The sequence below is a fragment of the Myotis myotis genome, unplaced genomic scaffold (assembly GCF_014108235.1).
Source record: "Myotis myotis isolate mMyoMyo1 unplaced genomic scaffold, mMyoMyo1.p scaffold_m19_p_10, whole genome shotgun sequence".
Taxonomy (NCBI): Eukaryota; Metazoa; Chordata; class Mammalia; order Chiroptera; family Vespertilionidae; genus Myotis; species Myotis myotis.
Window position 1 is genome coordinate 79,330,187 of NW_023416314.1, and position 23,829 is coordinate 79,354,015.

The following is a 23,829-nucleotide window of genomic DNA, read 5'->3' on the forward strand; positions in this document are numbered from 1 at the left end:
TCCCCCCCCTTTTTTAATAGACAGTGGTATTCCATTATAGAGGTTTCCCATAACGTGTTAATTTACTGTAATTAGATCCCCACTGATGGGAATTTGTTTCTACTATTTTGGAATTAAAAACGATGCTGCAATAAATATGCCAGATGCCACTGGCATCGCCAAGTGTCCATGAGGACAAATCCCTGGAGTGGCGCGGCAGGGTGCCCTCCCTGGGCAGGAGCCTCTGGGATGGGTCGGATCCGCCTCTCAGCCATTCCACGGGTGAGTGCAGAGGTGTGGGCGGCCCAGGCGTCCAGGTAGCCGGCCCATACACCAGCCTAGTGAGGGTCAAGAGGAGAGGTGACAACCAGAAAGTGGCCACGCTCACTGAGCCACGCCCAGCGCCGGGCCACTGCCTGGCGCATGCCTTCCTCGGGAAGGAATGAGCGTGTCGTGAAGAGGGCCCGGAGTCGGGCCCCTGGGCTGGGTGAGCTTGCTGAGCCGTGTCTTCCTGGGTGTATCAGACCCAAGTCTGCCTGCAGGGCTGTCGGGAGTATTGAAAACACCCTCGTACACAACATGCAACAACACAGGTGCGTCTTAGAGATGTATTAAAACAACAGATTGCATAGAACTACATACAGTATTACAGTAAAACTGCACTATGTATTGTTTGGTGATACACATGTGATAAAACTCCACTAGGAGGCCAGAAGAAGAAAAAGCACAAAATGCAAAATGCTGATCCCTGTGAGGGGAGCGAGGGTGGGTAAGAGGACCCCAGGAGTTTGCAGAAGGTATTGGCGATATCTTGGCGCTCAGGCTGGGTGGTAGCTTCACGGTGCTCCATTTATAACTCCGTTTCTAGCTCACCTAAGGCGCACACATCCTTTTGTATGTATCAAATCCTATGTAATAAAAGATTAGGTTGAAATGTTTTAAAGTAATCACACAAAAATTAAAGCCCTATAATGGTTTAAAAAACGAAAACGAAAGCCAAGATAATCCTTCCCTAGATAAGGACCTCAAGTGGAGACGATGAAATTGTGGGCAGATCTTTCCCAGTAATTGCTTCCTCCTATTGTTTCCTTTAAAAAACAGCTTGATGGAGGAATAATCGGCATACAATAAACTGCAAATATTAAAATGTACTGTTTGGCCGAAACCGGTTTGGCTCAGTGGATAGAGCGTCGGCCTGCGGACTGAAAGGTCCCGGGTTCGATTCCGGTCAAGGGCATGTACCTGGGTTGCGGGCACATCCCCAGTGGGAGATGTGCAGGAGGCAGCTGATCGATGTTTCTCTCTCATCGATGTTTCTAACTATCTCTCTCCCTTCCTCTCTGTAAAAAATCAATAAAATATATTTAAAAAAAAAAAAAAAAAAGCTTAAAAAAAAAAATGTACTGTTTGATGACTTCAACACAAATACACCACACCCGTGAAACCATTACCACAACCAAGATAAACATCTCCATCCCCCCCAAAAGCTTCCTCGGCCTCCTTGTAGTCACACCCTCCTGCTCTTCACCTCCCCATCCCCAACTAACCACTGGTCTGCTTGCTGTCAATAGAGATGGATTTGAATTTTTCGGAATTTATATACATAGAATCATACACTATGTACCATGTTCCTCTCTGGCTTCTTTCACTAAGCACAATTGAGTTTCATCCATGTTGCTGCATGTATTAATTAATAGCCATTCCTTTTTATTGCTAAGTAGTATTCCACTGTATGGGGATATACCAGTCTGTTTAGCTAGTCACCTGGTGAACATCTGGGTGGTTTCCAGGTTGGGATTGTTACAAATAAAGCGGCTCTCAACATTCATGTACCTGAATGTGTGTGGCTATGGACAGAACAGGGGCACTGCAATAAATCTAATGGAAAGTAACCCCACAGGGTGATCTGATCATAAATTCTAATCGGGCAGGTCATGGTGGGCAGTCACCCCCCAGGTCATAAGCCAGCCCTGTCCACTGTTCTTGTGCATTTAGGGTAACACACCCTGAAATGCTAGAGGTAATCCGCAGACCCCTCAGAGGTGTGGTCACCCTCAAGGGAGCACCTTTTTTGTCCAGTACGTTGTCAATTTGGCTCAAATAAAACTCAAACTCTCATACTGGTTTGGACATGTTTACATCGACAATATTTTGGAATGGAAGGACTGGATTATATGGTAGGTGTGTTTAAGTTTCTAAAAATGTTTTAATTAATTTCAGAGAGGAACGGAGAGGGAGAGCTAGAAACATCGATGATCATTGATCGATTGCCTCCTACATGACCCCTCCTGGGAATGGAGCCTGAAACCCAGGCATGTGCCCTTGACCGGAATCGAACTGTGACCTCCCATTCATAGGTTGACGCTCAATCACTGAGCAACATGTGAGCAACGGGCATGCCTTACATTTTCAGAGCATGAAGCACATTTTGAAAACATACTGGGTCATTAAAAGCGTATTGGGTAACTTTCCGGTTCGTTTCCCTCTCCAGCACTATCACTGACAACGTGTGCGGGGACCCTTCCATAGCTTTCTCTATAATCATATAACCATATGCAAACATACACACGCATATATGAGGTTTGTTTTACAAAAAGAAAATCATGTAATGTAGTATATTTACCTGCTTCTTTTCTCATTTAAAAACAAAACAGCCCTAGCCAGTTTGGCTCAGTGGATAGAGCGTTGACCTGCAGACTGGAGGGTACTAGGTTCAATTCCAGTCAAGGGCACGTACCTTGGTTGTAGGCTCCACCCCTGACCGGGCCCTGATCCAGGCTCATGCAGGAGGCAACCAATCGATGTGTTTCTTTCACATCCATATTTCTGTCTTTCCCTCTCTCTTCACTCTCTAAAAAAATCAATGGGAAAATATCCTTGCTTGAGGATTAAAAAAATAAAAATTTAAAAATAATCCTTATGTCAAAGTGACACATTTTATTTATGTATTTATTTATTTAAGATATGTTTTTATTGATTTCAGAGAGGGAGAGGGAGAAATAGAAACATCAATGATCAGAGAGAATCACTGATCGGCTGCCTCCTGCACACACACACCCTACTAGGGATTGAGCCTAAAACTCAGGCATGTACCCTTGATGGGAATCGAACCTGGGACCCTTCGGTCTACAGGCCGACATTCTATCCACTGAGTCAAACTGGCTCGGGCAAAAAATAATATTAAACAAAAAAACCCCACCACAGCCTGGCTGGGTAGGTCAGTTGGTTGGAATCTCGTCCCATACACCAAAAGGTTGCGGATTTGATACCTGGTCAGGGCACATGCCTAGAATGTGGGTTGGGTCCTGGGTCAGGCCATGTACGGGATAAAACCAACTGATGCTTCTCATATCAATGTTTCTCTCTCTCTCTCAAATCAATAAAAACTTATCTTCAGGTAAGGATTTTTTAAAAAATGAATTCTGCTTTAAAACCAAAAACAAACAAACAAAACCCCAGCACATTAGTCCTTCTAGGTCAGGTGGTATGGGGTTAACAGCTTTTCAAGGCTGCCTAATTCCAGGTTATGGATATTTCAATTTGTTGAACCATTCACAGATATATCTTTTTGTTTGTTTGTTTTTTTAATCCTCACCTGAGGATACTTTTCCATTGATGTTTAGAGAGAGTGGAAGAGAGAGGGAAAGACAGAGAAATATCAGTGTGAGAGAAACACATTGATTAGTTGCCTCCTGCACGAGCCCTGACCAGGGCCAAGGCTGGGGAGGAGCCTACAGCCAAGGTACATATATGTCCTTGACCTGAATCAAACCCGGGACCCTTCGGTCCGTAGTTCAATGCTCTATCCACTGAGCCAAACCAGCTAGGGCCACAATATACCTTTTTAATATATTTTTATTGATTTCAGACAGGAAGGGAGATGGAGAGACAGAAACATCAATGATGAGAGACTCATTGATTGGCTGCCTCCTGCACGTCCCCCACTGGGGATGGAGCCCACAACCCAGGTATGTGCCCTGACGGGAAATCAAACGGTGACCTTCTGGTTCACAGTTTGACACTCAACCTCTGAGCCACACTGGTTTGACAACCACTCACATATTTTAAAAAAATAATAAAAAATATATATTGATTTCAGAGAGAGGAAGGGAGAGGGAGAGAAAGATAGAAACATCAATTTGATGAAAATCATTGATTGGCTGCCTCCTGCATGTCCCTACTGGGCATCAAGCCCACAACCAGGCATGTGCCCTAAAAATGCAGAAGACAACACATTACCTTATATAATCACATGCACTGCTTTGGGGGCAGATTCCCCAGAGAGGGATTGCTGCATTGAAATGGTTTATTTTCCTTGAAAGAGATATACTTTTTAAAAAATAATCCTCACCTGAAGATATTTTTTCAGGGAGGGAGTGGGGGGGGGGGGGGGGAGAGAGAGAGAGAGAGAGAGAGAGAGAGAGAGAGAGAGAGAGAGAGAAACATCAGTGTGAGAGATGAGAGACACAACAATTCCACATGAGTCCTGACCTAGGGTGAACCTGCAATCCAAGTTTGTGCCCTTGTCTGGGAATTGAACTTGCCATCCTTCAGCGCCCTGGCTGATGCTCTATCCACTGAGACACAATAGCCAGGAAGGGGTACAGTTTTAACAGACAACAGCATGCTTTCCAAAAAAGACCTTCATATCAGTGTCAGCACATTCGTCTTCTGCTCTTTTAATGATCATATAAAGAGATCCTTCATTATCACCTTAATTTGCATTTCCCTACTAAGAGTGTTGGTCCCTTTAACATTTTTTGCTATTTGGACTTGCTTTTCTGAAACTTGCCTATTTGGCGCCTTAACTGGTTTGGCTCAGTGGATAGAGCATCGGCCTGTGGACTGAGAGGTCCCAGGTTCGATTCCGGTCAAGGGCATGTACCTTGGTTGCGGGCACATCCCCAGTAGAGAGTGTGCAGGAGGCAGCTGGTCGATGTTTCTCTCTCATCGATGTTTCTAACTCTCTATCCCTCTCCCTTCCTCTCTGTAAAAAAAAAATCAATAAAATATATTTAAAAAAAAAAGATTTACTATAAACTCGAAGATGTAGTTAAAAAAAAACAACTTGCCTATTTGTAGTCTTTTAAAAAATTAGTTATTTCGTGGCCAGATATCTCAGTTGGTTAGAATGTCATCTGGATAGACCATTGATGTTTCTCTCTCCCTTCCTCTGAAATAAAAAAAAGAAACAACCAATGAATGCATAAATAAGTGGAACAACAAGTTGATGTTTCTCAAATCAATAAAAATTAGAAAAAAATTAGTTTTTAAGACTTCTTTGCATATTAAAAGTATTAACTCTTTATCAGGTATGGCAACTGTTTTTGTAGATTATTGTCTGTTGACTTTTATCATAGTTTCAATGTATCTGGTAATCAAGTACATCTTTTCTTCATAGTTTTAGTTCCGTCTTCATAAACTCTCTACCCCTGCGTTACCCTGACAGCCTAAGTCAGCGGTTCTCAACCTGTGGGTCGCGACCCTTTGGGGATCGAATGACCCTTTCACAGGGGTCGCCTAAGACCATCGGAAAACACATATATAATTACATATTGTTTTTGTGATTAATCACTATGCTTTATGTTCAATTTGTAACAATGAAAATATATCCTGCATATCAGATATTTACATGACGATTCATAACAGTAGCAAAATTACAGTTATGAAGTAGCAACGAAAATAATTTTATGGTTGGGGGTCACCACAACATGAGGAACTGTATTAAAGGGTCGTGGCATCAGGGAGGTTGAGAACCACTGGAAGTGATTTCATTGTTTCTATTCAGGACTGTGTAACATTAGCTAAATCTTTTCCCTACTGAACTGAAATACCACCTTTGTGGTATTTTTACCCATAACCGGGGAATCTACTTCAGGGCTCTGTTTCACTGACATCATTCCTACATCACATGGTTTTATTATTGTCTTTTTTTAAAAAATATATTTTTATTGATTTTTTACAGAGAGGAAGGGAGAGGGATAGTCAGAAACATCGATGAGACAGAAACATCGATCAGCTGCCTCTTGCACACTCCCTACTGGGGATGTGCCCGCAACCAAGGTACATGCCCTTGACCGGAATCGAACCTGGGACCCTTGAGTCCGCAGGCCGATGCTCTATCCACTGAGCCAAACCGGCTAGGGCTTATTATTGTCTTTTATACTGTGTATTATCTGGAAAGGCAAGTTCCTCCTCAACCTTGTTTACAAGTTTCCCCACTATTTTCCCAAATGATTTTAAGATGATTTAATGAACCACACGTTGGGAGTCTAATGGAACTGCGTATTTGTAAACTCATTTTAGAACTGACAAGTTTACATTCTTTTCCGCCTAAAGTTGTATGTCCCATCAGCTCAGGTTTTTAATCCTTCAATTAGCGTCTACTTTATAGCAACTTTTCTCTCTTTTATTTTTCTTCAAAGAAAACAGGATGTCCTTTTCTACCTGTGGTGTCAACGGACCCCGTTTACGGACACGCACCGGACCCGCCCCCTCCCCCGGTTCCGGGTTACGAGGGAATCGAGGACTGACGTCACTTGGGGCTCACGCTCCAGACCCGGGAACGAAGGTGAAGCGAGGGGCGGAGGCGACTTTGCCCAGTCTACGCATGCGCACTCCTCCCCGCCGTAAAGCTCATTGGCCGCGGCTTTTCCGCCGCGACCTCTCGCTTACTCCCAAATAGAAAACGCGACAGCCAATCTCCGGGTACTACGACGCAACCGAGTTTAAGCCTATCAAGTCCAGCCAATGAGAGCGCGCTTGCGGCCGACGTCATAGTTTGCCCCACCCTCAGCCCTCCTTCCTGGACGCCGAGCTCAGTTCGCGCAGTAACAAATGAAGTGCGCGCTGCGACACCTCCCAGCTCTCCAGCCTCGGCCGCCATTTCCTCGCCAGGCCTAACGGTCCGGCCAATCCCAGCGCACAGCGAGAAGGACGGAAGCTCCGCCAATCGGAGGCCGCCGATCCGACCCTTTGCCTCAGCCCGGCCCAATCCAGGCTTCGGCCCGTCGCCCCCAGCCCGCCCCCGAGGCGCCCTCTCTCCTCCCTCTTTGTGCGTCTCGCGCCGCCGCCGCCGCCCGCCGCGTGAGAGGAAGGGCTCCGCGCGTTCCGCGGCAACGCAGTCGAGTCCCCTCCCCCCGGAAGGTTCGCTAAGGAGAAGCCGCCGCCGAAGAGGAGCCGCCGGTGCGGGTCCCCGGGGGCGCCATGGCTACCGGAGCGAATGCCACGCCGCTGGGTAAGCTGGGCTCCCCCGGCCTTCCTTCCCTTCCCGGGCCTAAAGGGAGCTTCGAGCCGGTGCCACCGTCTGTCCCCGGGCCTGGGGCGGGGCTGCTGGTGCCCGGGCCGCCACCTCCTCCACCCGTGGGGGCCCTGACCGCGGCCTTCCCCTTCGCGGCGCTGCCTCCTCCGCCGCCGCCGCCGCCGCCTCCTCCCCCCCCGCCGCCGCCGCCGCCGCCGCCCTCCCCGGGCTCCTCGTACCCGCCGCCGCAGCCGCCCCCTCCGCCGCCGCTCTACCAGCGCGTGTCGCCGCCACCGCTGCCGACACCCCAGCCGCCGCGTCAGGACCAGCAGCCGGGCCCGGCCGGCGGCGGAGGAGGAGGTGAGTCGGGCCGAGAGAGTGCGAAAGGCGTCGCGAGAACGGGCCCGGCCAGCTGAGGGGCGCGCGGCGGCGGCGACGGCGACGGCTGCACGCGGCAGGGGCGCGCGCGCGCGCACACGGGGAGACCCAGGCGGAGGCGCCACGGGGCGCGCGGCCTGTTTCTTGTACCCTGAGTGCGCACGCGCGCTGGGGAAAAGGCGTGGGGGGGGGGGCGGCTGAGCGGGAGGTTTGCTCTGCGCAGGCGCAGTGCGCTGCCAGGCTGTAGGGCCGGAAAGAAAGCTGGGGGCGGGGGTCCCCAGTTGCTCTCCAGCCCCAGGTGGAGGGGAGCGGTGTGGAGGGGGTCGAGTGGGTGGATTGGGTCCTGGGAGTGCATGTCCCGAGGGTGTGAAAGAGTGAAGTCATGACGTGGAACCCCTTCCTGGTTGTAGAGGAGCCAGAGGGAGAAAAGTACCCAGAAGAGCTATTTCGACTGTAAGGCGGCAGGGTCTTCACTGCGGAGAAGGAAGGAGTGGGAAGTCTTCAGGACGTTGCTGGCTCATTTCTGTGGCTCTTTGGCGGGTGGGGGAATTCTGTTTTCTAGTTGGGGCTTCACCCGGGGCCTGGGCCCCCTGGGAAGTAGGATGACTTGTATGTACCAAATGTGTAGGGAATTTATGCTCATATATCAGGGAAGAAGGGTTTTGCTATTATAGTTTGTTCTTCTTTAAACTTACTTTTTTTCAGAGAGGAAGGGAGAGAGAGAGAGAGAGAAACATTGCTGAAAGAAACATTGGTCGGTTTGCCTCCCCTATGACCTGGGCTGGGGATTGAACCTCTGCATGGGTGACTTCCAACCACTGAGCCACTCTGGCCAGGGATGTTTTTGAACTTCAGGTGTCAGACACTGTACAAATGGCCAGGAAAATTGTTGATGTCAACCAAACTTTCGAAGAAAAAAGTTGTCTTGGGGGGTGGAGAAAAGAAGGAAAAAGGAGACATATGTAAAATTTTAGACAATAAATAAAGAAAACATTAAAAAAAAAGTAGTCTTGAAGAAACTTGCTATAGATTTATGGAGATCTGGCCTAGTTAGAAAGGTTGGGAAGGTGGTGATGGGAGCAGCCAGCAGGTTGCAAACTTGTTTGGTTATTCAAGGATGATGTAGTATATATTAATATATATCTTCTCAGCACTTTATTTCCCTAACTGAAACTTTACCCATTAAGATTTGTTACCTTGTTGCCCTGGTCGGTGTGGCTCGGTTGGGCATTGTCCAACGCACAAGTTTGCCAGCTCCATTTCCCATCAGGGCACATGCCCGGATTTTCGGGCTTGATCCCTGGTGGGGGGCTTGCAGGAGGCAGCTGATCCCATGTTTCACTCACAGTGCTGTTTCTCTCCCTCTCTAAAAATCAGACTATTCTTTTAAAAAAGGATTTGTTACCTGTTCACATCACAGTTTCTCTGAAATGTTAACTTTTTGGACTCAGGTCCACCTGTCTCTGATTTCTCAGGTTTGGCTTCCAATCTTTGCTATTTACGTTTTAGGTCAAGTTCTCAGTTTCATAGTCTGCTGAGCTACATGTAATGTCCTAAGTATCCTGAACTGCCTCTTGGTAGTTATTGTGGTGGTTGTGTTTGCATCTTACGAACTTTATTTCCTTTAGACTTCCCAAGTAAGAAGCGGAAGAGGAGCCGCTGGAATCAAGACACAATGGAACAGAAAACGGTGATTCCAGGAATGCCTACAGTTATCCCCCCTGGACTCACTCGGGAACAAGAGAGAGCTTATATAGGTAAATACACGTTCTGCACCCAAATGCATTTTCAGATTGTTAATATTCTGAGCGACACTTTATTCGTTTAGTTTTGAGACTTTAAATTTTTCTATTTTGAGATAATGTATGGCCAGGTGTACTTTCATGACTTTGAAATAATTCTTCAGTTTTTGCTGTGTGGGTCCTGCATTTGCAGCTCCTTGTTATGGTCTGTTGGTAACAGCAGTGTTCTCCGTGAGTACCAGGAAAGTAGAGGGGCCCACTGAGGAGTTAAGAGTAGCCCCCAGTTTAGGACCCCACACCTTCAGCTGCTGTTATTGCCAGTTGGTGAGGTGAGTGTCTTATGCCTCTGTGGACACGGCCCCAGTGGAAAACACTGCAGGTATTGTAAACCAAGTACCTTTTTCACAGCATGGCCTTTCACCATAATTTTACATTTCTCCCTTCCCTTAAAAAATGGTCTTTTACTTTTTATAGGTACTTTCTGAAAGGAAAAATACTCAGTTTAATCAAAAAGTTGTTCTGAAAGTGTTTACAGTTCACCCCCATTTTATCATTTTGTTGAGTTTAACCTTTCCTTCAGCAATTATTTTCCTGGTTTGGTCTTTGGAGAGCTGTCTTAAAATGAGGGCTCTTGTATTTACCACTAAAGAACTCTGCTGGGAAAGGGATACTACTTGGATATGGAATCTTACCTATTGGGAACTTTTAAGAATTAAGAATGACTATCCACATTGGAAATGAAATTAACCTCAAAATTACCTTTTTTAAAATACAAGGTTTTTAATGCAATTTGACCTTTATTTGTGTACCTCTGCTGCTGTCTCAAAAAAGTTCACTTGATAAACATTTCCTACTAACCAAATAAACACCCCCTCTGGAGTAAATTAGGGCAATGGTTTCCTACACCTATGAGGCTATGGCCTTCACAAATAAAAAGCTTCAAGGCTGGCTTGTTATTCTTGAGGATCATAGTGTCTTACATTTTTTAGACTGCTGAGAATTTTAAGGTGTTGAAATTGTCTAATATTCACAATATTTTCCTTCCCTCACTGTTCCTATCTACTCCGGCCCAGTCTCTTATGTCTCTCTCTTGTTAGACAGATCTGAATCTTCACAGCCTTGTGAAAATGTCCTTTGTGGAGCAATATCCCAAGAATAACAAGCTGACTTAGAAAATGGGAAAACAAACTCATTCTTTACATCTCCAGTTCTCTTCCTGTGGAAGGAGTTAATGCACTGAGCCCTAGGGGCTATTTATAGCTAATTTATAGCTAGACTCAAAGCCTGGGCGAATGTAGATTTCCACTCCAAGGAGTATAGCAACCTTGATTTAAGTGCCAGCTATTTCCTCACATTAGACCCCACTATCCCTGCAGACCAGTTAAGAGAATTGTCACACACACACCCATAAGAAGGTGGCTTTCACTTTTAGTTCTTAGAACTTAACTGCCAAGTCAGAACTTTTCTGGCATAAAAGAGCTTAGGGGGAGAAGAAGGGGAAAAAAGCTTAGGAGCCATTGTCTTTACTTTTGTCTCACAGTACACACTGCCTTGTACAGAATGCCCCAATGTTTTTTTAATAATGTAGATTTTACTTTCTTCAGAGTTTTTTTAATATTTTATTGATTTTTTACAGAGAGGAAGGGAGAGGGATAGAGAGTTAGGAACATCGATGAGAGAGAAACATCGATCAGCTGCCTCTTGCACACTCCCCACCGGGTACTTGCCCTTGACTGGAATCGAACCTGGGACCCTTGAGTCCGCAGGCCAACGCTCTATCCACTGAGCCAAACCGGTCAGGGCATCTTCAGAGTTTTAATGGGTGTGTGATACAGCTCCTGTGGGGTGTATTTATTTATTTATTTGTTTGTTTGTTTGGTAATCCTCATCCGAGGATATTTTCCCATTGATTATTTTTTGAGAGAGTGGAAGGGAGGAGGAGAGACATTGATGTGAGAGAGACATTGATTGGTTTGCCTCCCACACGTGTTTTGATGGGCTGGGGATTGAGCCTGCAACCAAGGTACGTGCCCTTGATCAGAATCGAACCCGGGACCCCTCAGTCTGCAGGCAGATGCTTGACCCACGGAGGCAAGCCGGCTAGGGCTCTGGGGTGTATTTAAATTTAGACGGGTATCTTGGGGTAGACCTACATTAATCCTGTCCTGGAGCTATTTCAACTTTAACCCAGCCAATAAGGCTTGCTCTTAAGCTGTTCAAAACTCTCAGATGCTACAGAGGTAAGAAATAAGTGGTGATTCAGCATGCTGAAGAAAGTGATCTGGCTCTTCAGGTCCTGTTATTTTGAGTAAAATCAGCCGGGTAGCATTTCCCTGGAGTCTCTGAATTTTTGTGAAAAACCCTCGTTTCTCTTTTTCATGTACAGCCTCATTTGTCAAGGTCAGAGGGTCACACCATTCTCCTTGACCCACACTTTCAATCCTCTATACCCCTACTTTTACTCCCACATAAGGAGCAAGTCTAAAAACAGACTTCTTACCATAACTGGTTTGTTAAGGTATATGGATTGTCATCTAAAATTTGAATAAAAGCAGAAGGTATTGGGAGATTCCTACTAGTACGGATTTGGTGTACAGAAAGTATGTATGAACTGTGAAGTGTTGAATTGGTTATTAACTGTCTTCTTTAAGGAATTTTTAACCTTGTATCAATGAAAATAATATTTGCTCAACTGGTATTTTTCCTTGTCCCACGTTAATTGGGTCTCATTTGGGGCTATGCTTAATATTATGAGAAAAAATTAGCTCTCAAGAGTCTTGCCCTCAAAGTAATTTGGTGGGAACAGGGTATTGGTGATAACATACATGGTTTGGTTCTGGGTGCCAATTGTTAAAGCCTTGGTAGGAGGAGAGGTGAAACACCTGGTAAATGCTTTGATATTAGCCATAGTGAACAGTCTATACTGCTAACCCCTCTTCAAACAAACTGTTTGCTTCCTTATGTGATAACCATTTTGAAGTGAAAAATACCTATAGATGTAAATGGACTCCTGCCGATAGATGGTTGGGAGTTTTTGCCTCAATGTGTTCACTGATCAGTCGTCCCTTTCAAAGTCTCCGAGTTCTTCATGCTTGTTGTTGAGATTTGAGATGTTTTTTGGTAACATTGTCTTTTTTCCATCCTTTTTTTTCTTTCCTAACCTGGTTTCTTCCAGTGCAACTGCAGATAGAAGACCTGACTCGTAAACTGCGCACAGGAGACCTGGGCATCCCCCCTAACCCTGAGGACAGGTTGGGAAACAGTTTTAACCAGCTGACAGTAACACTTTTACCTTTTTCTCAATAACGTTTTACTGGTGGCAACATGTTGTGTCAGTGCAATAAAATCCTAGTAAGACGACTGGTACTCTGATCATTCTGGGGAGTAGGGTTTAATTAGCAATATATGTGGTCATCAGCTAGAAATTGGAATGAAACTTAATTACTAGCAGAGTAAAAAGTTACAGGAAAATGGATAACTGGTTTCTAATTTGTAAGCATGTATATTTTAACCTGACTTGCCCACCCATAAGGACAGTGAGTGGGCCATTACCAGCCTTTTCAATACCTGCTTTGGCTGAAAGCCCAGGGTGTAGAGGTTTTTCTCACAGGTGCACGATGCAGGAATTAATATTTTTGAGCATCGCTGAATTTGAGCAGGCCAGAAACTCAGTCTGCTCAGCTCAATGCTATATTGTTCCTGCACATGGTTTTGAGATGGTTTTAAAATAGACGAGATTTCTAACCAATTTCCTTCACTGCCAGTTAATTTTCAGCCTTGGCCATTGCCTGGGGCATTAGGAGGGGCCAGAATATTCCCACCTGTTTTGGGAAGGCTAGCTACCATCCCTACATTACCACCACCCCTCCTCCCCCTTTTTAAGGGGAGTGTGGTCATGCTATCTCAGTTTAAAATTTCACCTGTGAAAAAAAAGGCCAAGGGAAGTGAATTTTAAAATCTATTTTTTTATTGATTCCAGAGAGGAAGGGAAAGGAAGAGAGGGAAACATAATGAGAGAGAATTGTTGATCAGCTGCCTTCTGCACGCCCCACACTGGGGATCAAGCCTGCAACTCAGGATGTGCCCTGACCTGGAATTGAACCATGACCTCCTGGTTCATAGGTCAATGCTCAGCCACTAAACCATGCCAGGCAGAAGTGAATTTTTTAAGCAGTAATTTTATTGACTGATTGTGGTCTTTGAACAGTTAAAACCTGGTCCATTTACTTAGAAGGACAATATGCCTTCCTCTCAATGAAATTTCTCTTAGTGCGTGTAGCATAGTTGAAAGCATTTTGCTTTAAAATGTAATGTTTTTGGCTTTTGTTACCCAATTAGTAACTTGTTAAATCAGGAAGATGTATTGGTTTTAGAAGCCACTCTTATACATCTTTCTGCTGCCCCTTGCTAGTAAACAAGTTTAATGACTTTAATTTCTTTATATTATTTTTTTTACCTGTAGATTTTGGTTGGAGGGGGTTTTGTTTCATATTTCTTGGCTTTTTTTTTTTTTTTTTTTTTTTTTTTAGATTTGCATTATAGGTTGCAGACCACAATTGTTAAGCGCCATTTTTGGCTTTTTTCCCCCTTTAATAATATACCTACAGGTTATCACGCAATTCCTCAAAGGGTTGAATTTTTAACAAACCTTTGCTTCCTGGAGAACTGGGATTAGAATTTAGTTGATCTATACGATGCTTACTCAAAGTGAAGAAGTTGGGCCAATCTAACCTTTAGAATATCAGCCTTTGTATTTCACATTCATAATTTGGGAGGAGATTAAACTGTTGTGAGGCCTTTAAATGACCAATTTGTACTGATAAAACTCATTTTGGTGATTAGCTAGAAATGCTTAATTCTAGACAGTTACCAGGGGGGAATTAGAAATGTCAAGCATGCTAGAAATAAAACCAGAGCAGACTCTCTCTCCCTTGTATTCAGTTTGAAAGAATCCCTAATACCTGATTGGTTTTTCTTTTGAGCCCAGGTTGGAGGGAAATGCATGAGTTTCTTAACTTAAGATTATTTCTTAAGAAGGTGTATTTTCAATATTAAGCCACTTAATGCCATTTTGATGTTGCTTAAGTTGCACAGTTAAAATGTTTTTAAATTGGTTGTAGATTTAAATGTATAAGGTGATAGTCTAATAAACTGGGGTATGCTCGCTTTTGTTCACTATTACTGGATTGTGCTAACAGTTTATACAAATGCTAGAAACGGAGGTGTCATTTAGCCGTCATTAGCCATGAACAAACCTGACCTTTTATTCCATCGTGTGTGTAACAGATGACATGGTTCCCTTTAGGCTGAAGACAGTGGGAGCAGCCGAGTTCAGTCCTTGCTCTCCAACTAGACAAGGTTCTCTCAACTAAACCAAGGGTGTAGGAGTCTTGACTACTTTCAGGATGTTTTTTAAATAACCTGATCCACATGGTCTCTTCCCTTCTTGCAGCTGCTACTAAATTTTCAATCAGAATATCAAGCTATGGTCCTTTTTGTAATCTTAACTTAGAATTCTAGGAGTGTAACTTCTCTTTTTTTATTACCGCAAAATCCAGCTGTGGTAAACTGACCATTTTATCATTCCTATTTTTTACTTGTAGCAACAGCATTTTACTCCTTGAAAAGCAGAGAGAGAGAAAATCTGCTTTCTGGACTTGTAAACTCTGGTGGAGAATCACAGGTTTTCCCCTGCTGTTTGCAGGTTCAGACCTTAGACAAGTACTTGACCAAGTCTCATTTGCAGCCTCTCTAGAAGCTGCGTTAGCACTTTAACGTTTTTCTTTACCCAGACTCCCCAACATCGAACAGCCAGAAAACAGGTTGACTCCTGGGCCTTGGACACAGCCAGTCAGGCCATTGAAGGAAAAGCAGAGACGAAGCCTTGCACCATCTCTCCATTGTGGGGGCCAAGTAGCTGCACTAGCCTTGAGTCCTAGTTGCATTGGGTTGAAGAGTTCATATTTACTATTTGGAGGGGACACACACTTCCTGACAGGGCATGAACTCTGCGAGAGTTAATGTTTTACATAAACTTGGGGTTTTTGTGGTTCATAAAGTTGTAATACTGTAAAATTTTTTGCAAATGATAGAAAATCCATATTTGGCAAGAAGACTCCAGATAGTACTGTCCTTGTTTGCAGTCAAGAGGTTTTTCCAAAGGACAGACTAAACCCTCATCCTTTTTAGAAAAAAGCAAAACCATTTTTTTTGCCTTTCTCACACACACCCCTGTCCCCCTAATGTTAAGCTTCCATCTCCCCATTCCACACGATCTTGAATAGCACACGTTATGGTCAGTTCCTCCGAAGAGTGTTGTGTTAGGGTCTGAGGCAGAGGGGCTGGGGAAGACTTATTATAGCCCATGTGGGGATGACAGAATAGTTAAGGTAGAGCAGTAACGGTGGTCTGTTTCCCACAGGTCCCCTTCCCCTGAGCCCATCTACAATAGCGAGGGGAAGCGGCTTAACACCCGTGAGTTCCGCACCCGCAAGAAGCTGGAAGAGGAGCGGCATAACCTCATCACAGAAATGGTTGCTCTCAACCCTGACTTCAAGCCGCCCGCAGATTACAAGTAAGCAGGGGCTGAGTGTCTGGGATGAGGACCCATGAAGAATGTGTGTGACGTGGTAGAACATTTAAAAAAAAATAGACTTAGTGATTTCAGGAAGAAAGAGAGAGAGAGAAACATCAGTGATGAGAGAATCGTTGGGCTGCCTCCTGCACACCCCACACTGGGAATCAAGCTCATAACCTGGGCATGTGCCTTGCCTGGGAATTGAACCCTGACCTCCTGGTTCCTAGGCCAACACTCAATCACTGAGCCACGCCAGCCAGGTGACAGGGTGAAACATTTGGTACTGACTTCTCACCTCTTACCTCAAGTCACCAGAGTCAATGAGTCTTTTCTTCCTTAGACCTCCAGCAACACGTGTGAGCGATAAAGTAATGATTCCACAAGATGAGTATCCAGAAATCAACTTTGTGGGGCTGCTAATTGGGCCCAGGTAAGTAACTTCTATCTAGCCTATGGGATAGAGAATTCCTAAGAACCTGTGAGGTGTGTTTATCTTGTGCCAAATTGGGTGCCATTGGTGGCACCTTCCTGTTTTGGATAGGACCTTCACTTTGGCCGAGTTCATGCCTTCCTGTGAGACAATCTCTTTAACGTCCTCATTTTACTTCAGGGAAGTCAAATCTTAAGGATTGCTGTGGCTGATCTTAACTTAGAGATCATTAATTTCTTGGTGGGGAAATCCAATTCTCTGCACTCATGATTTCCTACCAGTGCCTGATCAGCCCACCTCTGTCCCCTTGGCATGTGAATTTGCATATAACAACTCAACCTTTTCTGTGTCTGATAGAGGGAACACATTGAAGAACATAGAGAAGGAGTGTAATGCGAAGATAATGATCCGGGGGAAAGGGTCTGTGAAAGAAGGGAAAGTTGGGCGCAAAGATGGCCAGATGTTGCCAGGAGAAGACGAGCCACTTCATGCCCTGGTTACTGCCAACACCATGGAGAATGTGAAGAAAGCAGTAGAGCAGGTGAGGGAACCAGAAAGGAAGCCTCTTGCCAGAAATCTAGGTGGTTGTCTTAGCACTGAACGTAACTGTCCATTGTGTCTATTAGATAAGAAACATCTTGAAGCAAGGGATTGAGACCCCTGAGGACCAGAATGACCTTCGGAAGATGCAACTTCGGGAGTTGGCTCGCTTGAATGGGACCCTTAGGGAAGATGATAACAGGTATGTGGTTAGGTTAGAGGGGAGTGCACCAGAGACCTGAAGAATCTATTGAATTAGGAGGGGGTTGGCTATAGCCCTTAAGTTGACTTTTTTTTTTTTCTCAACAGGATCTTAAGACCCTGGCAGAGCTCAGAGACCCGTAGCATTACCAATACTACAGTGTGTACCAAGTGTGGAGGGGCTGGCCACATTGCTTCTGATTGCAAATTCCAAAGGTGAGGGAGGGCTGCAGTCGTGGCTTGCTGGTAGCCTGTGGTGTACAGGAAGCTCTTCAGCACTTTGGCTGGTTGCTATTAACTAGTGGATCCAAGAGAAGCTTTCCTTTCTGTGCATGTAATGGTGTGGTTTAAAGTCCAGGATGATTAGAAACCGCCTGTGCAGAACACTCCTATTTTGTTGTTCATCCTGAGCCCAGGAAAACTGTAAACTTTCATCCTGGGTATGGGGAGTTGGTTGTCTCCTCCTCCTCCCCCCCCTTTTTTTTAATCCTCATCCAAGGATGTTTTCATTGACTTTAGAGAAAGGGGAGGGGGAGAGAGACAGACAGACAGACATTGGGGTGCCTCTAATATGCACCCCAACCAGGGATTGAACCCGAAACCTGGGTGTGTGCCCTGACTGGGAATTGAACCTGTGACCTCCAACCAATTGAACTACACCAGCCAGGGCAGGGTATAAGCGTTTTTACTGTAGCTCAGTGTTAAGTGCCGTTTTTGCTGCCGAAGACTGGTGTAAGAACACCAAATAATGTAAGGGTTTTGACCAGTTTTGCAAGCCAGCACTTGATAGCAACATTTTTTCACTTCCTTTGTTAAGGAAGTCCTGGTAGCTGTGTTCCAGTCTTGCATAGATTTCCTTCCCTCAGACTGGAAATGCAGAATTCTTTGTTTAAGTGTTTTTATTGACTACAGAAAGAGGAAGGGAGAGGCAAAGATAGAAGCATCCAAGAGAGAAACGACAACATTGATTGGCTGCCTCCTCACAACCTGGATATCTGCCCTGATTGGGAATCGAACTTGTGATCCTTGGGTGCATGGGATGATGCTCTAACCAACGGAGCCACACTGGCCAGGGCTGGGAATGCAGAACTTGATGAAAGTTGCTACTTAGAAGAACCTGCCCTTTCCTGCCTGCATGGCTGGCTATGGTCTGGCGCTCCCCGCCTCCCTGACCTTGGCCCTGGGTCTCTGCTGTGGCACAGCGATGTGTAACCCCAGACACCCAGTCGGGCACACAATTGAAGAGCCGATGAGACTGCTTTAAAGAATGGGTTAGAAAGGATGATTCAGTTCCTCAACTTTCTTGTGTAAATTCCTCAGGGCAAAAGTTTCCTCCTTAATGATTTCCCCTCTCTGTGACCCACACCCCACCTTCAGGCCTGGTGACCCGCAGTCAGCTCAGGATAAAGCTCGGATGGATAAAGAGTATTTGTCCCTCATGGCTGAACTGGGTGAAGCTCCTGTGCCAGCATCTGTGGGCTCCACCTCTGGGCCTGCCAGCACTCCTCTGGCCAGTGCGCCTCGGCCTGCTGCTCCCGCCAACAACCCACCTCCACCGGTGAGCTCAGGCGCTGGTTCTCATGGCCTGGTCCCCATCTTCCTCAGAGGAGGGGGTGATGGCCCGGGATTTTGGGCAGAGCAGATTGTGGACATGGCTGGCAACATTGTTCTTTCGGGATGTCAGATGTTTGGGGATCGCACTCCGGGAAGATTCTGTCCTGTGTTCTGGTCCTCTGGCAGAGCCGAGAGAACAATGTTGCCACCAGGGGGAGCAGGCAGGGACGTTGGCAGGAAATGCTCTCACGTAGTCTCTCATGTCTACCACCCAGAGCCGCCCACCCTGGATGAATTCTGGCCCTTCAGAGAGTCGGCCCTACCACGGCATGCACGGAGGGGGTCCTGGTGGCCCTGGAGGCGGCCCCCACAGCTTCCCACACCCATTACCCAGCCTCACAGGTGGGCATGGTGGGCATCCCATGCAGCACAACCCTAATGGACCCCCGCCTCCTTGGATGCAGCCACCACCACCACCGATGAACCAGGGCCCCCACCCACCTGGGCACCATGGCCCTCCTCCAATGGGTAAGTAAGTGTCAGACCAGAAACCTTGGGGCTTTGGGATAAGCAGGAGTTATAGCTAGTTGCTGTGAACTAACAGCAGCTCTCAAAGTGGCTGAGTGTTGCACTGCGTCTCTTGTCAAGGCTTGGGCTCCGGGAGGAGCAAGACTCCATCTGATTCAGGAAAGGGTTTCTGTGTGGGGTCAGCACAGGCCTCTCATAGGACTGCTCTTGTAAGGGCAGTGACTGCAGGATGTGTGACTGTAAAAGCTGTTGGTGGGGGACGACTTCCCTGGCCAGTTCAAATGTCCTGCTAAGTCCCTGCTCTTTCCTTCCATCAAGATCAGTACCTGGGAAGTACGCCTGTGGGCTCTGGGGTCTATCGCCTGCATCAAGGAAAAGGTAATGGAGCCTGACATCCCGCTTTGGGGCATCACCTAGGCCTGGGAATGAAGGGGGGCCTGTCCCAAATCTCTCCTCCCAGAGGCCTGACCCTTTCCTTCACCTAGGTATGATGCCGCCACCGCCTATGGGCATGATGCCGCCACCGCCGCCGCCACCCAGTGGGCAACCTCCTCCCCCGCCTACTGGTCCTCTTCCTCCATGGCAACAGCAGCAGCAGCAGCCTCCACCACCCCCTCCGCCCAGCAGCAGTATGGCTTCCAGCACCCCCTTGCCATGGCAGCAAAGTGAGTGGCATATTTTGGGCTTGTGGGGGTGGGTGGGATGGGGGGTGGGGCTAAGAGGAATGAGAGAACCTCACAGCTCACACAGGCAGGCCAGCACCTTAGGGTGAGACTCTGATCTCTGCTGGGGGTGAACACAGAAAGGGCCTTGTGGCCCCTGGGAGGTGTCGGGGAGGAGATCTGATGTTTGGCGTGGTTGTGTCTGGGGTCATATGTGGGGGCCTGGAGGGGACCTGCCGTGGTAGGGTGTCAGAAGTCCAAGCTCTCACTGGCTGAGTGAGCTGCTGGCTGGCTCAGTTCTGTGCACATGGCCAGGGGTGGGTGGTGCATGCGAGTTTTGGAGAGGGATGTGATTGGGGCCTGAGAGACTGGGGATGGTACCTGGCAGTGGGAGAGTAGCTGTGGCCTTGAGATTGAATGTGCCGTTCGGTGGTGGCGGCGGATGGGCGGAGGGATGTTCAGAGCCGGTTCTTGTGTCTGGTACCTTCCTGTCAGCCCTTCCAGGGGACATTGGTGACAAAGGGCTTACTTCGTTAAGCCCAGAGACCTTGAGGCTGACCCTAGTGTAGTCCTGCCCACCCCTTCACTCCCCACACCAGGACAGCCCCGCCCGCCCGCCCCCCACCACCGTACAGCATGCAAAGCAAGGAGCAGGCGCCCCTCGCCCCCATCCCAAGGCAGCAGCCGCAGAGAACCGCGGTGTGCCCCCGCGCGTGTGACCTTGGGCTTCTTTACCACCCCAGATACGACGACTACCACCACGAGCGCTGGCACAGGGTCCATCCCGCCATGGCAACAGCAGCAGGCGGCTGCCGCAGCTTCTCCAGGAGCCCCTCAGATGCAAGGCAACCCCACTATGGTGCCCCTGCCCCCCGGGGTCCAGCCGCCTCTGCCGCCCGGGGCCCCTCCCCCTCCGCCGCCTCCGCCACCTGGTTCCGCCGGCATGATGTATGCCCCACCTCCCCCTCCTCCGCCTCCCATGGACCCTTCTAACTTTGTCACCATGATGGGCATGGGGGTGGCAGGCATGCCGCCCTTCGGGATGCCTCCAGCTCCCCCACCGCCTCCACCACAGAACTAGACTCGGTTTTTTAAGAAAATATATATTATATATAGAGAGAATTGGTCTTGTTTAAACACACGCCGAACCTCACCATATGGAGCCAGACATTGGGACGCACGCATGTGATTGTGTGCACGCATGTGTGTGTGTGCACGCACCGGGCTGGGCCAAGCGACTGAGGACGGGCAGGTGGTAGTAGGGGCGCCAGCTTGGGCTTTCCTGGCGCCCCGTAGCATCGAGTGTCTTCTTTGTCTTCTTTCTCTCCTCACCCAACTCCCTTTGCCTCTCCCCAAACCGGGCCGCCAGGATCCCTCCCCGCAGCAGCGATGGCCCGAGCCATGAGAGTGAGGACTTTCCGCGCCCATTGGTGACCCTTCCAGGCAGACAGCCTCAGCAGCGCCCCTGGTGGACAGGATGGTTCGGCAAAGCAGCCTGAGTTATTTTTGTGGACGGAATCGGAACACGCTGGCTCCATATTGTGAAATTTTTATTAATTTTTTTCTTTTTCCTTTGTTATTTCCTTATCTCTTCCTTCCTTCAGACTCCGTCCAAGGAGATGCTCTCCCCGGTCTTCTGCTGCAATCAGATTACTTTGCCTTTTCTCCATTCCTCATTCTTCTCTTTCCAAGGAGAGGGGAGCAAATGGTTTTAGGCCAAGGCCTTGGCCACTAATGTCAGGCTAGTTTGGACAGGGGTGTTCCTTTGGTTCTAAGATTTCCAAGGTGCCATCGCCACCCCAAGATAATTATTATTTTTTTTAAGTGTGGAATTTTGTGTCTGCTACCCTCATAGAGTAGTGGCTTAATCTCCAGCTCCGGGATTCATGTCCATCCTGACACCCTGCCAGCAGTAGGTGTGGCTGCCCAAGCCACCTTGGGTTTGTCTGCCAGACCAGGTCGTTTCCATGTTCCTGAGCACCTAAGCTGCCTCATATTCCATTTGTTCCTCTCCTTCCTGGAAGGCTTCCTTTGAAATTTTCTTTTAATTCCAAATGTCTGGATGTTTTGCAGTGTCTAGGGTGTTGAGCCCCTTGTTTTTTTCGTTCTGCTCCCCCACCCCATCCCTTTTCATGGAGTGATTATGTTGACAATAATGTATAACGCGCGTTCTCTTCACTGGTTTATCTGCAGAAATTTCTCTGGGCTTTTTTTTTTCCAGTGTATGATTCAACACTGCGTTAAAGGGGGATGTTCCATTGAATAAAAGAGCAGTGTGGTTTTCTGGGTCTGTTTCTTTATTTTCTCTTAAGCCCTTTCCCCCCATTATCAGCAGCACCAGTTACCAGTTCCCACAGGTAGCACCTGGCCCCTGGGGAACCTGTGGGACATTGGCTAAGGAAGCCTCCCGCCCGCCTGCCTGCGTGGGTTTGCTGGTGGAAGTGGAGTATGTGGGGAGCCCCATACCCTCCCCTGTGTATAGTTAATAGCTGAGAAACCATACTCTCCCCTCCTTGGTGACCCCTCATCTCTCTGTTCCATGTCCTTTTGAAGACATTTCCCTGGGGCTCGGACCCCCCACATTTGCAGAGCTCCAGTTGTGATTTGTGCCTGAAAGCTGCCACCTGACCACGGCCCTGGGCCTAGGAGGCATCAGTACTAAAGGTCAAGCCAACTAATCCTGCCTGTCAGGCACAGAGCAGCTAAAATTAAAATTGCCAAGTGGCTTTTCTTGCTCTGCTGGTGACTAGCAGCCTGCCAGCACTGCAGGCTTTGGGGAGTGGAGGGGGCAAGAGAACGTGCCCACCTTGTGCTTTGTAAGCACTTCTTTGCAAAGGGTCTTAGCCTGCTCTTTTCTTTCATGTCTGGACAGTACCATTGTGGCACTGGGAAAATCCATGTCCAGTCTCCATGAGGTAGTGAGGTCCCATCCCTGCACTGCCCCTGGGAGAGCTGTGTTAGAGCTGGCCCTTCCCGGGCTGGCTTTCCGTCGGAGAGGCTAAGGGACAACAAGCTCCTGCCACTCCCAGCATCTGACCAGTGGGGACAACAACTCCGGCCTGGGCTGTATTCCAGCTTCAAACGGGAGCTGGCCACTGCTGTTGATCTGGAGCAAAGCCTGGGTGTCTGTCCTTTGCTGCAGGCTCCGGGGCTTAAGGAAGCTTCGGAAAGTTCAGTAGGTCCCCTAAACCTTTGTTGACTGAAAGGAGATGGGGGTAAATCTGTCCTTAACTGATGGAATGGGGGCAGCTCGGGCCTGGCTACCCTCTTTGACCTTGGCTTCACTTCATTGCTTCCCCCACAAGCTTGGTTTCCCTGGTGGGCTCATTGGGCGGTTAATTAGCTCTTTGAAGCTCTGAAAGAGGCAAAGTGGCGCTATGTGGGTTTTAGAAATAAAATCAATAAACGACTTAACCACAGCCCAGCTATCTCCTCTGTCTCCCCTGGGGCCAGCTCCATTCCTGTGCTCGCTCCTCCTCTGCTCCCTGCCGTCAGCTTTTGTTAAGGTTTGGAGAGTAACAAAGTGGCTGACAAAGGCATCCGTCGCGGGCCTTTCTCCAAGCAGCTCTAGACCCTGAAATGGAAGAGAGAAAACGGGAAGGCTTGGCCTTCAGAATGGCAGCGAGCCACCTGCCTTTGTGGCTGGATGGGAGAGATGTGGACTGCTCCCCTTCCCCTCCCTCCTGGAGACATCCTAGGTGGGAAAGGCCTTCTGTGTGGCCCTATTGTTCCGGAGGACCAGCCAGCCCTTGTTCCTGTCTGTGCCGCATCTCCCCACCCTCCCAAAGCTTGGTGGGTGGAAGGAATGCCAGCTGGGAAAGGTGAGTGCTCGGGCTCTGTTACTGAGCCAGCCAGTGCTCTGGAGAAGCCCAAGATTGGTCCAGGGAAGGAGGCAGGGTTTCCAATGAGAAACCTAGTCAGACATAAATAACCTGGAAGTAGTTCAGGTTGGAAAACGTGCTTTCAGGATTCTTTAAAATAAATGCACACGCAACACC

General features: G+C 47.7%; 1 protein-coding gene and 1 long non-coding RNA gene across 11 annotated transcripts; one reads left to right on the forward strand and one right to left on the reverse strand.

Moving 5' to 3' along the window:
* Positions 1–573: 573 nt before the first annotated feature.
* On the reverse strand, positions 574–7,694 carry LOC118665349. The gene is made up of 2 exons (XR_004970629.1): positions 7,459–7,694; positions 574–887 (listed from the first exon to the last, which is right to left on the reverse strand). It is a non-coding gene; the product is annotated as an uncharacterized LOC118665349 (long non-coding RNA).
* Positions 6,814–22,117, forward strand: SF1 (splicing factor 1). Of its 10 annotated transcripts, none has more exons than XM_036326753.1 (14): positions 6,814–7,579; positions 9,226–9,354; positions 12,515–12,590; positions 15,761–15,913; positions 16,257–16,346; positions 16,704–16,887; positions 16,973–17,088; positions 17,196–17,303; positions 18,465–18,645; positions 18,896–19,169; positions 19,488–19,547; positions 19,655–19,834; positions 20,575–20,779; positions 21,201–22,117. In XM_036326753.1, exons 1-14 carry the CDS (start codon positions 7,186–7,188, stop codon positions 21,328–21,330), a joined length of 2,280 nt encoding a protein of 759 aa, XP_036182646.1. In that variant the 5' UTR covers positions 6,814–7,185; the 3' UTR covers positions 21,331–22,117. The 10 variants fall into 10 exon arrangements, with proteins under 10 accessions (XP_036182646.1, XP_036182640.1, XP_036182647.1 ...); XM_036326754.1 differs by having other exon boundaries at positions 6,819–7,216; XM_036326747.1 differs by lacking the exon at positions 21,201–22,117 and having other exon boundaries at positions 6,818–7,216; positions 20,575–20,912.
* Positions 22,118–23,829: the final 1,712 nt, after the last annotated feature.

Excerpts from the sequence above, each read along its gene's own strand:
- SF1 (XM_036326745.1), top strand. The coding sequence starts at position 7,186 with ATGGCTACCGGAGCGAATGCCACGCCGCTGGGTAAGCTGGGCTCCCCC. Across the intron at positions 17,304-18,464 it reads TCTGATTGCAAATTCCAAAG|GCCTGGTGACCCGCAGTCAG; the intron begins GTGAGGGAGGGC and ends CCCCACCTTCAG. Across the intron at positions 19,170-19,487 it reads CCATGGCCCTCCTCCAATGG|ATCAGTACCTGGGAAGTACG; the intron begins GTAAGTAAGTGT and ends CCTTCCATCAAG.